The sequence below is a fragment of the Equus asinus genome, chromosome 17 (assembly GCF_041296235.1).
Source record: "Equus asinus isolate D_3611 breed Donkey chromosome 17, EquAss-T2T_v2, whole genome shotgun sequence".
Classification (NCBI taxonomy): domain Eukaryota; kingdom Metazoa; phylum Chordata; class Mammalia; order Perissodactyla; family Equidae; genus Equus; species Equus asinus.
This window is the reverse complement of record NC_091806.1, coordinates 16309458-16322741: the sequence shown is the minus strand read 5'-3', so window position 1 is coordinate 16322741 and position 13284 is coordinate 16309458. Positions and strand designations below refer to the sequence as shown.

The following is a 13284-nucleotide window of genomic DNA, read 5'->3' as shown; positions in this document are numbered from 1 at the left end:
ATTATTTTTGTGTAATAACTTACGTGTCTAGTGCCCAGTGATGCTGAAGTTAACAGATAGACGTATGCTCACATTTTGTGGTTAACAGAATGAATTGATACAAGAATTTTGGAACAGAAAGGGTTAAGAGGGACAGAGGGAAGTGGGTGTAACTAAAGGAAATCTTGCAACATTTTACCCCCGGAATTAGTTCTGTTATAATTATGTTTCTCTCTTGACTTTACAGGCAATACTGTACCTGCCTTATCAGTGTTTTTGGCCTCTATGGAAATACCACACAATGTCACAGAATTTTTCATGCTGAGACTCTCAGAGAACCCAGAGGTACTGAGAATTCTCTTTGTGGTCTTTTTGATCATCTCTGGGGTCACAGTTTGTGGAAACATGCTCATTGTGGTGACCGTCACCTCCAGTCCCATCCTGGATTCTGCCAGGTATTGTTTTCCTGGACAACTTGTCCTTTGTTAACACCTGTTATTCTTCCTCTTTGACCCCCCAAATCATTGCTGACTCCCTGTATGAGGGGAGAGCCATCTCTTATGGGGGCTGCATGGCTCAGTTCTTTGGAGCTCATGTTTTGGCAGGTGTTGAGATCATTCTGCTCACAGCGATGGCCTATGACTGCTATATGGGCATGTGCAAGCCCCTGCACTACACTATCATCATGACCAGGCATCTCTTTGCCCTGCTGGTGGGGGTGGTTTGGCTGGGGGGCTTCCTGCATTCTTTGGTTCAGCTCCTCTTGGTCCTTCAATTGCCATTCTGTGGGTCAATGTGATCAATCACTGTCTGTGACTTGTATCCCTTGCTGGAATTTGCCTGCACCAACACACATGTCATCAGTTTGCTGTTTGTTGCCAACAGTGGTGTCATCTGCCTGTTGAACTTCCTCATGCTGGCTGCCTCCTACATTGTCATCCTGTGCTCCTTGAGGCCCCACAGTGCAGAAGGGAGCTGCAAATCCCTCTCCACCTGTGGGGCCTGCTTCACTGTTGTTGCCTTGTTCTTTGTGCCCTGTATATTTGATTACATACACCTAATGTCTACTTTATCCATAGACAAAAATATGGCAGTATTTTTTTAATATAATAAGCATGTATTATTGCCTACAAATCTGTGGATTAGTTGGATAGTTTTACTGGTTCCAGATAGTCGTAGATACCTCACTCAAGTGTATCACCAGCTCTGCTTATTTTATTTATTTATTTTTAATTTAATTTTATTTATTTTACTTTTATTTTTATTTTTTAAATTGAGATTCATAATAGTTTACATCATTGTGAAATTTCAGTTGTACATTATTTCTTGTCTGTCGCCACATAAGTGCTCCCCTTCACTCCCTGTGCCCACCTCCAAACCCCTTCCCCTGGTAACCACTGAACTATTTTCTTTGTCCCTGTGTTTGTTTATATTCCACATATAAGTGAAATCACATGGTGCTTGTGTTTCTCAGCCTGGCTTATTTCGCTTAGCATAATTCCCTCCAGGTCCATCCATGTTGTTGCATATGGAATGAATTTGTATTTTTTCTGGCTGAGTAGTATTTCACTATATATATATACCACATCTTCTTTATCCAATCATTGCTCAATGGACACTTGGATTGTTTCCATGTCTTGGCTATTGTGAATAGTGCTGCAATGAACATAGGGGTATATATGTTACTTTGGATTGTTGATTTCAAATTGTTTGGGTAGACACCCAGTAGTGGGATAGCTGGGTCATACAGTATTTGTAGTTTTAGTTTGTTCAGGAATCTCCATACTGTTGGATGTCTCTCTGTGTTTCCTTGTAAGTCAGTGAGTTTCCTTATGATGGATATTTTGAATTCTTTGTCATTTAGCTTGTATATTTCTGTGTCTTCAGTGTTGGTTTCTGGAGAATTGCCATTTTCCTTCTGGTATGAATTGTTGCTGCAGTTTCTCTTTGTTTGATGAACTAATCTTTTGTTGAGCATTTGTGGTATTCCCCACCGGTGGGGGGGTGGGGGGGGGAGCAGGAACAGTGTTTCTGGCCCCACCTGGTCTGCTGGAAGCTGTGGGGGTATTATGGGTGCTTGCCCCAGCCTGGGATGTGTTCAGGGACTTGTGTGGACTGTCCTTGGCGGGCGGGGCTTCCTCCCTAGGCTAGGGCCTCTCTCTGGTGCCACAGGGGTGCTCTGAACTCCCCCTACCCACCAGAAAGTGATCACCAGTGGGCTCAAAGCTACTGCATCAATTCCTGCAGCTGTCCAGGACATGTTCTGTCTTTGGGAGCACAGCTGCACCGTGAGCATGTGTGCGAGCCTGGGAAGTGTTTGCCCCAGCACAGAAATCTACTGAGTTCCCTGTTTACGATCTGCAGTCTGTGGGGTCTCTGTACTTGGTTGGTGGGGCTTCCTCGCTGAGACCTGAGCTATGGCTGCTCCTTGACGGCCCTGGGGCATGGTGGGCTCCCCCTCCCTGCCAGGAAAGTCAGCGCTTGTGAGTTCAAAACTGCTGTGCCTGAGACCAGCCTGGGGCTGAGTGGTTAAGTTCACGTGCTCCGCTTCAGCGGCCCAGGGTTTCACTGGTCCAGATCCTGGGCACGGACATGGTACCACTCATCAAGTCATGCTGAGGCAGCATCCCACATGCCACAACTAGAAGGACCCACAACTAAAAATATACAACTATGTATCAGGGGGCTTTGAGGTGAAAAACGAAAAATAAAATCTTTAGGAAAAAAAACTGCCACACCTATTCCTACTGCCTCCCCAACCTGCACCCTCTTTAGGAGCACAGCTGCACTGTGAGCACTGTGCGTGTCTGAGAAGTGTTTGCCCCAGGGTGGAAATCTGCTAAGGTCCCTGTATATGATCCACAGTCCACAGGGCTGCTGAGCTTGGTTGGCGTGGCTTCCTTGATGGGACCCTTGATGCCCCTTTATGGCACAGGGGTGTGGTGGGCTCCCTCTCTCCACCGGGAGAGCGACCATGGTTTAAGGGTTACTGCCTCCTCCTCTTATGGTCACCCTGCTGTGTGTTCCCACTTTCCAGGTGCTTGCACCATGTTGGAAAGCGTTTGTGTGCACGCACAGGGCTACCACGGAGAGCAGGGTGTGCTCACATATTTTTGCCACTTCCTTGGGGGCCAGTCCCTCCACCCTCAGATGTATAGCTGAGTGTGTCTCTCAGGCATCCTGTTGTACTGTGTGGGCTTCCTCCATTGGTCAGTGAGTGTCCATTAAGTTGTAGTTCAAAAAAGGGAGAGACGAAGGGAACAGCTCACTGTGATCTGTTGCTGATGTCTCTGTATTTTTAAATATTTTTTTAAAAATTTCTTTTTCTTTTTTTATTTCAGTAGCATTGATTTATAACTTTATATAAATTTCAGGTATACATTGTTATATTTTTATTTCTGTGTAGATTACATCAGGTTCACCATCCAAAGGCTAATTACCATCCATCACCACACATATGTGCTTAATCACCCCATTTGCCCTCCTCCCTCCACTTTTCCCCTCTGGTAACCACCAATCCAATCTCTGTTTCTGTGTGTTTGTTTATCATTGTTTTTATCTTCTACTTATGAGTGATTTCATATGGTATTTGGCTTTCTCCCTCTGACTTATTTCACTTAGCATAATACCCTCGAGGTCCATCCATGTTTTCACAAATGGCTGGATTTCATCATTTCATATGGCTGAGTAGTATTCCATTGTGTGTATATACCACATCTTCTATATCCATTCATCCCTTGGTGGGCACCCAGGTTGCTTCAAAGTCTTGGCTATTGTGAATAATGCTGCAGTGAAGAAGGAGGTGCATGTAGCTGTATGCATTCATGTTTTCATGCTCTTTAGAAGAATACCCAGCCATGGAATAGCTGGATCATATGGTAGATTTATTCTTAATTTTTTGAGGACTCTCCATACTGTTTCCCACAGCAGCTGCACCAGTTCGCACTCCTACCAGCAGTTTATGAGGGTTCCCTTCTCTCCACAGCCTCTCCAACACTTATTGTTTCCTGTCTTGTTAATTATAGCCAACATGGCAGTATTTTATGGTACTCAGACACCTATGTTGAATCCACTCATTTATACCCTGAGAAATGAAGAGGTAAAAAACACCATGAGAAAGCTCTTCACACAGTAAGAAATTGCAGATGGACTATAAGCAGTAAAGCAGGAAATAAAAATGACTTTATTTCTGTAAGTGGAACAAACATGTTTATTTTTTATCATATATTATCTTATTCCATCTTATCCATTCCTTCACCTTCAAAGACTTTTATAGTTTACTTAGTCTTTTTACTTGAATTGCATAATTTGCTTATAAAACAACTATGTGAACTATATATGGCATGAATGATTATTCTCCCTCTTTTAGAAATGAGGAAATTGTGTCTCCTGGTGTGGTTAATTTATAATCAAAGTGATCTAGCTTTGAAGTACCTAAACCAAAATTCAGAAACAGTTATTTTTGATCCATCATCCAGATGTTTAAATAGCAATTCATGTTGATATATTGAGTCTGTTTGATAATTGAGTAGTAGAAATGTAACACAAAATGCAACTTAAGACAAATAACTTCATGCTTAGCTATGTTTAGCAGTCTGTGCATCTAGGCCTGGCTTTCATTGCTTCTCATCACCCTTTATGACATCAGCAGTATGGCTGCTACACTGTGGCAGAGAGGGTAAGACCTGGCTCTGGAGACAGATCAGCCTGAGCTTATCTTATTTCCCATGCTTACTCATGGCATGACCTTGAGTAAATGACCAAACCTCTATAAGCCCCTGCTGCCTTTCTTTAAGATAAAGACAAAGACAAGCATAATAGGTGTTTACAGTGTTATTGTGAGAATGAAATTAGATAATCTACGTAAAGGTCTTAACCCAGCGTGTTGCACATATACACCCAATATGTTTTACTTGATATTATTGTATACATACTTCAAGTCTTTCCTAACCTTCCACACAGAGGCTGTTTTCTTTTGCTTTTCTATCTCTCCTAAGTTTGAAATATATGCTTCATTTAGCGTAGGGTGGTTTATTTTTTGGCCAATGATACAAAGTGGTATTTACTTGTATATTTTCTAACTCTTTCTGTTTCAAATTCCAGGAATGCTAGTGCTTTGGAATCTGAAACATACACGCATGTTCATTCCATTCTTTTCCTGGTTTTACAAATTCTGACCATATCCCTTTTGAGGCTTCACCCTTTAAGAGTCTAGGCTCCCATAATATATAATAAACTTATCCTTTGATTGACAGTTAATCTGTAATTCACCATGTTGCAACATATTGACTTTTTACACTAAGAAAAAAACAACTAAAAATTAATGTGAAAAGCAATTTCTTTACTACGACTATTCAAATTTACTCTCCCAAAACTCCTAAGTTCAGGAGATCATCAAGAAATAATTATTATTTTAGGTCCAAACTTCTATGTATGACAAAAACAACAGTTATAGAGTTCTCAGGCAAAATAAATATTGTCTTCTTTCACTTTGTCGTAGTTTGACAGTCTATAGCTAGGTATAACTGAGACCTTGAATTCTATATATATTCATTTCTCCTGTTAGACAATAAAAGTATAATAGAGATGATTTTCCAATCAACTAAGAAAAAGATCATAATGAGGCTCGCTAAAAAATAGCCTATCTTTTTGCCAGCTTGCCACAATTTTATCTCAAGAGGCTTTTTAGAAAAGCGTTCTTACTTTAGTTGAAACTTGAAATGCACCTTTATTTCTGGTGCAGTTAAAACGTCAAATGTCATAAAGGACTGATCTTAGTGCCCCCTTGTTTCTTTTCCAAATCGTGATTAATAATGGTTCAACTAACTTATGAATGCTGCTTAATTTTTAAAAAAATTCAACCTGCTAGAAAAAAGACATGAGTAAATGTCACCAGAAGTTTTCCATATGATTTAAAAATTATTACTAATTTTGTTTACAAAGGTAATAGTGTTTCCCTTTTGGACACTATGTAAAATATTTTTCCCTCAAAACATGTATCTATTTTAAAATTTAGAAAAAGATGGGAAATACATAAGAAAATAAAGATGTGTGTGTGTGTGTGTGTGTGTGCGTAAACCCACCTATAAGCACACTACCTAGAGATAGTCACTATCAACATTTTGGTAGATATGCTTTTAGATGTCATCATCTTTTTCTCCTCCTCCACCTCCTCCTTCAGCTTCTTCTATAAACTTGGTTAAACCTCAACCATCTTAAAAGTTACTCTCAGGGGCTAAATTACTTTTTTTGTTGAGCTTACAAGGCATCTTACACAGTAAACTTTTCTGATCCTCAGTTTATTTGTCCAAAAGTGGGCATTTATTCATTAATGTATGCCCTTATGCATACATATATGTGTGTTATGAGACACAAATGTGTAAGAAGAGCATAGTGTCTGACAGGTTGATGGGAGCCTAATAAATGGTAGCTCCCTTGCCTGCCAGTGGGAAAAGGAAAACAGAAGAACAGAAGCTGGAAATAATGTAAGCCTCTGAATTTTAAGCAATGTTGAAAATACACATGTGAAATCAAAAAAGAAGACATATTTGAGATTTTTATTCTGCAACTCATTGTTATATGGCTACTGGCAAGCTACTTGAAAAAATAGTTTTTCGCCTCTCTTGAACTCCCCTCCCTCAAGTTGAGTTTTCTTGTTTTGTTTTGTTTTGTTTTAATGGACAATCATAGGATGAACACACATTCATAGGAAACATATTTGGGTTTTTTTTTAATTTATCAGAGGAAAGTAATACTATATAAGCCACAAAGTACTTCTTTATGTACAAACCAGTGCAGATGGAGAAGACAATAATTTCAAAGAAATTTCCTGTTATGTGGAACTCAAAACACTTACAGAGTTATAAGTTACCAACTGGTCACCAGCTGATTCTTTGCAGACTCAGACATTTTCAGCCTGGCCTATCTATGAAAGCAAGTCTACCTTCAAATTCTTTCAAACAATGAAGGCCAAAGGGTTTCAAGAAGAGAATTTCAAAGATTAGAAAGAAATGTAAGAAATTTAACTTGTTGTCTGTTTACCTTAAGGGGATACAAAATGGGTTTCATAAAGCACAAAGAGTTTAGGTCAGACAGGCTCAGATTTGAATTTTGACTCAGCTAAGTGTTAGCTAACTGATCTTGAGCAATGCAATGGACCTCTCTATCCCTTGGTTTCCTAATTTATGAAATGAGAACATCCACATTACTGCTCTTAATTGAGCTGTACTGAGAATTAAATAACAGAAAGAGTATAAAGGACTTTGCACATAGAAAATACTCAATAAAAAAAGCTGTCATAATTAATTTTACTAACATTGTTTTATTAATGCTTACACCTTAGCCTATGGGTAGAGTCACCATTATGTTCAAATAATGAAATGTTTTAGACAGAAGTAAGTTCCGCAGTTTGGGGATTCAAATAAATCAAGGACAGAAAGAAATTAGGGTCGTAAATCAATTGCGCCCAAAAGATGTAAAGTGAGTGCTTAGGTCAACACTTCAGCCACGAAAAGTGCTCAATTAACATTAGCTATCTTACTCTACCTTCTCCTCTCCTTATTTTTACACTGTCCTTTTTCATTCCATTTTTCTTGGGAACAAGAACTAGATTTTTAAAAGATAAATTTGATTTTTTAAACCTACCATTGCTTGCATATATTTACAAGATGGTCACACATAATTTATGGCAAAACATCTATTTTTAAAGGTCTTTGTATATAGTGAGATCTAACCTATATAAGTTCTGAGAGCATGAGAAATGTCAGCATCACATGATATTAAAATCCCAGGGTGAGAAATCTTCTCCTGAAAAGAGATTTCTGAGCTCTTCCTCAAGAATCACAAACTCTATACAGAGGAAGGTCTTTTAGTCTCAGCACCGGGTTTTCCCCTTTCCTCCTTATTCTGGAGGACTGGACAAGACAGAATCCACCATTAGTGAGAGCTTTTGAAATTAGTTCTACTTAGGCATCTCTCAGTTGCTCCAACCAGCTCTCCCATTTGTATCTACAGAGATATTTAAAGGCATTTTAATCCCAGAATACATAGCTGGTGATGGGCTAGCTCTTAGTGTCCAGAGACCTGCTCATTGACCCCGTTAAGTTTCCTTGCTGAGGTAATTACTCACCATTATGCTGTTCCTGCTTGTCAGTGGATGCCGTTTATGACATATTTTGAAGTGAAGTGAGGCTGAGTCACATGTTTGGGCCTTCTGTGATCATGGTTAATGAAAGACAGCAGCAGTGTCCTTGGTCTCCTCTGTTAGGAACTGCAGTCCCCAGAATACCTTATTCCCTGACAACATCTCTGACAGCTATACAGCATCTCAGAAATTTTCACTATCTTTCAGCTAACTAATTTTTTCAATTTAAATTGCTTAATTCTTACAACATAAGGATGTATGTAATTTTATTTCCCTTTTACGGATTAAGAAACAGGTAGAGAGGGGCTGGCCCCATGGCTGAGTGGTTAAGTTCACACGCTCTGCTTCGGTGGTCTAGGGTTTCACTGGTTCGAATCCTGGGCGCAGACATGGCACCGCTCATCAGGCCACGCTGAGGCAGCGTCCGTATAGCACAACCAGAGGCACTCACAACTAGAATACACAACTATGTACTGGGGCCTCTTTGGGGAGAAAGAAGAAGAAAAAAAAGAAGATTGGCAACAGTTGTTAGCTCAGGTGCTGATCTTTGAAAAAGAAACACAAAAACAGGTGTAGAGGTGGAGCAACTTGCTTACATTTACAAGGCTAATTAAAGCCGAAGACAAGATGCAAAATCAAGACTATTTGATCCAAAGCTCTTAATGCCTGACTTCAAACCTTCTATTTCCGAAGCTCTTAGAATTTCATTATGTTCATGATATGGTTTCTTTTCTATAATCCAGATTTGTGATCAAGTCCAACTTAATGGCATAAACTTGTTCTTACATCACTAGCGATTTTCTAAAACAGTTGTTTTGTTTCCAAAGTCTTCTTTTCCTTTGTGTCTAAGACAAGCCTTTAATGTACAAATACTTTCTGCCTTAACTCTCAATTATGTTTCCTTTGCACCAGCCAATTCTAATTCTAATTCTTTTTGTAGACAATTGTATGCTACAGAGAGTGGTGGAGATGTAATTTTTTGAAAGCACCTTAGCATGCAAATGCACTCTTCTTCAGATTGTAATAAGTAAAAAATTTTTTATTCTTGTTATGGGAGGACATATAAAAACCTCTTAAACTTAGGAAGATAAGAAGTATATTTTGATTAAAAGTGCTTTTTGAAGCCTCTTTTCCTACTGTTCTACACTTTTTCCATATTTAATTGTTTTTCCTCTTTTAAAATAAAACTCCATTCTAACTGTAGTGCTGGGTACAAAGAGTGTTCAAGAATATTGCTGTTGATCTGTTTCATACCCACAATCAGGGCAATGCTATGCCTTTTGTGGGCCTTTCAACATTTGTCCTCATGGATTCTTTCCTCTATAAAGGTAATAAAAATTATATTTTATGGCTGCATTGGTGTAAAGACCACTGTTCTCCAAGTTGGGTTACATTCATTTTTTATTCTTATTTTAAAAGAAATTGACATATTTCAAGGGCTCCTAAAACTATCATAGGCCCTGCGCACTGTGCCCACTGTGCCATAATGGATATGTCAGCCCTGTCCACAACATGTGGGCTCCTGAAGGAAACTGATCCAGGCAGGATAATTGACTGTCCCAAGTTTAACGAACTAAGGAGGAGGATAAATCTCTATAAAAGATCACTAGATTTTTTTTGCCTAGATACTCCAACCACAAGATTTATTTACCTCCAGTTTTCATTATTTGCCCCCAGAGTTTCTTCATGACATTTTTCATTTCTGTATTTCTGAGGGTGTAGATCAAAGGGTTCAACATAGGAGTTCCTATGGTGCAAAACACAGTCACAGCTTTGTCAGCAGGGAAGGAGGTCACGGGTCTTAGGTACAGAAATGAACAAGGTACAAAGAATAAGATGACAACAGTGACATGAGAGGCACAAGTAGATAGGGCTTTGTGACGCCCTTCAGAGCTATGTGTCCTCAGGGAGCATAGGATGAGGACATAGGAAATAACCAGCATAGAAAAAATGATCAAACAGAGAGACCCACTGTTGGCAGCAATCAGAGGCCCCAAAGTGTGAGTGTCTGTGCAGGCCAGCTCCAGAAGAGGTATTATATCACACATAAAATGGTCAATGACATTGGGGCCACAGAATGGTAACTGGATCATGAACAAAATCTGGATCCCTCCATGAAGAAACCCTAAAACTACAGCCATTCCCACCAGGAAACCACACACAGGTCTCTTCATGATGGTCATATAGTGCAAGGGCTTACAGATGGCTACATAGCGGTCATAGGCCATGACAATTAACACGATGATCTCAGTTCCAGCAAAGAAATGTTCAGCAAAGAGCTGAGTCATGCAGCCATTCAAGGATATGGTACTCTTCTCAGAGATCAAGTCAAAGATCATTTTGGGTGCTATGGAAGAAGAGTATAAACCATCCATAATGGACAAACAGGACAGAAAAAAGTACATGGGTGAGCCCAGGGCTGGGCTGATGAAAATGGTGACTGAGATGAGCAGGTTACCTGACAATGTGATCAAGTAGAGGATTAAAAACACAGCAAATAAGACTTTCTGCAGTTCTGGATTCTGGGTCAGACCCAGCAGGATGAATTCTGTTACATTGTTCATGTTTTCCATTGATTCAGCTTGGGTTGTAAGCAAATGATCCATCTGGAAAGAGCATAGTATTTCTAAGTGATGATATTTTTAATTCCGTTTAAAATATTCCATCATCTCCTGAGTCCTGGTCTCTGTGACTGGACCTTCCACTCACTGCCATTTTGCAGATAGTTGTAAAGCAGAAAGGAAGGAGGTTAAATTTTCCTTATTCCTATTAATTGGATAGTGGCTATACCTTACTAACACCAGAATACAAGCAAGGTGTTATTACAAATGTTGACTTATGGTTGACTTCCAAAGTTTCTTGATCTAAAAGTCTCACAGATGGCTATATATCACTTTTGCGGACAAATTTCACCAATAACATTTATTTTCAAGTTATTCTTGTCTATTGGCATGAATACCTATAAGTATATGATCACAATATTCTTTTTTTTTTTTCCAAGGAAGATTAGCCCTAAGCTAACTGCTGCCAATCCTCCTCTTTTTGCTGAGGAAGACTGGTCCTGAGATAACATCCATGCCCATCTTCCTCTACTTTTATATGTGGGATGCCTACCACAGCATGGCTTGCCAAGCGGTGCCACGTCTGCACCCGGGATCTGAACCGGCGAACCCCGGGTCGCTGAGAAGCGGAAAGTGCAAACTTAATCGCTGCGCCACCGGGCTGGCCCTAAACACAATATTCTTTTAAAAGTCATCTGTGTATCAGATATGAAAGGACCAAGCCTTACTATATTTATACCAGCTGTGTTCTGTGAACTGTTATTCCTTTCTGTCAAGTGAATGCACCTGCACAGACAGACAGAGACAGAGCTGCCGATGGAGTTTTTTTCCCCTCAAAATGCCAAGGAACTATCTTTAGAACAGCTCTTTGAGCAGCATTCACTCAACAGCCCCAGATGTTGTGTGTGGCTTGACATGACTCTTTCATACTCTCTCTTTCCACATCTTTGAATGTGGACATGTAAGCGGTATGAATTTCCCTGAAATGTTCCCAATGTTTCTTAAATGAATTCTCTGTGCAGTTCTTATTTCATCACATGTACAAAGGTGCTCTGGATTAGATATATTACTCTACTGACCTTTTAAAACTGGAATTAAATGTCATGAATTCTCCCTGAGTTTCCTACTGACAAGACTGAAATGTTAGGGTCACCTAAGGTAATACAGTTTTCCCTTTTGGCATAAGTTTAATCAATTAAGATGAACTTGAAGTTTTCATTGCTAACTAGTGGAAATATTGAATATATACAAGAATATATGTATATCTATTTTTGGAAGGATCTGTACATAGACTTTCAAGAGTGAGTACACGTTGTTGTTACAAAAGATCTAAGATATTTTATTCCTCTCCCCTTATTTTTCTTTTTTCTCCAATTCCTGCGAAGAAACATAAGCACATATTTTTCTTCAAAAATTTCTGAACACAGAATTCAGCATCGTGATCTTTCAGCTTCAATAAAGGAGAGGAAAGATAGCTTTAGTTTTCAGGAAAGCTCAGTCTCTGAGTTGCTTCTTCTCTATCCATGGCTGCAATAGATGGTGACTAAGTTTAGTCATTTTTAATAGACTTAATTCACAAATTCTAACTTCAACGTGGCAACATGGAGGTCATGAAAGGGGGAAAGAATTTCAAATCATTACAAGCAGAAATCCACAGAATCAATCTTCTTGGTGAGACATAAATGTTAACCACAATGTTGGAAAAGTGACTTTAATAGTTCTCAACAGCGTCTTGTTTGGTAACATTACAGATAGTGTTTTCCATTGATATTTTTGTGTCATTGTGTGCAAATTCATTTTTAGGGAAAAAGATTAACCTTCAAGTCATAGAATATAACTACAAAACCTATTTCAGTGAAAATAAATTGGCTAAATTAAGTTAATCTAAATAAAATCAGGAGAAAGATTTAATTCTCACTGACCTGGATCTAGTTGATTGTGGATTCCTCAGTTTTCAGATTAATCCCAGTCATTGCTTTCTTCCCCTCAGGGCATATGCACCACAGCCACAAATAGACTCCAAGAGCTGCCAAGTGAGACACTGAATTTTTTATCTCTCTAGACAACTTTCCCAATCTTGAACATTTTACGTTATTTTGGTTCCCATTATCAGTCAAGAAATGGTGATAGCTCTAGGATTTAATTTCTACTCACTTTCCTGGTTTCCTGTGAAGGTGTAAATATATCTTCAAAATATATATATTTTTTCAGATCTCTTAGGACTCTATCCAATCCAAATTAAAAACAATGTTCTTCAAGTCAGGAAAAGTTAGTGTATGCAACTACGAAATATATAAGTGAATTGAATCCACTTGATTGGACATTGTTTTCTTAAATAAATTCTGCCAAATTTTTGTTTCCAAAAAGCCCATGAACAGTGTGGAGAGAATTCCTTTTATTCCTGATTTAAGCCCTCCTTCTAACCGACTAGGCTTGGGAACAGTGTCTCCCAAACAAATCTTCAGCTTGTCGGTACACGGACTTAAAGATCCTTCTTTGTAATTTTTCTTCATTTACTCTAGAGAAATGTTTAAATAGATTTTCTGGAAGTGAAGTATTTGGTAATGCATTGACCTCACAAGTACTCAGAGGATTAGTAAT

At 39.1% G+C, this 13284-nt stretch overlaps 1 protein-coding gene and 1 pseudogene across 1 annotated transcript; one reads left to right on the top strand and one right to left on the bottom strand.

The window, feature by feature from the left end:
- Nucleotides 1-264: 264 nt before the first annotated feature.
- LOC123275673 (olfactory receptor 4C3-like) lies at nucleotides 265-4114 on the top strand (annotated as a pseudogene).
- A 5651-nt stretch (nucleotides 4115-9765) lies between these two features.
- Nucleotides 9766-10695, bottom strand: LOC106821857 (olfactory receptor 4C45-like). The gene has a single exon (XM_014826741.3). The coding sequence runs from the start codon at nucleotides 10693-10695 to the stop codon at nucleotides 9766-9768; it is 930 nt and encodes a 309-aa protein (XP_014682227.3).
- Between the last annotated feature and the right edge of the window lie 2589 nt (nucleotides 10696-13284).

Coding starts and splice junctions, on each gene's coding strand:
- LOC106821857 (XM_014826741.3), bottom strand. CDS start 10,695: ATGGAAAACATGAACAATGTAACAGAATTCATCCTGCTGGGTCTGACC.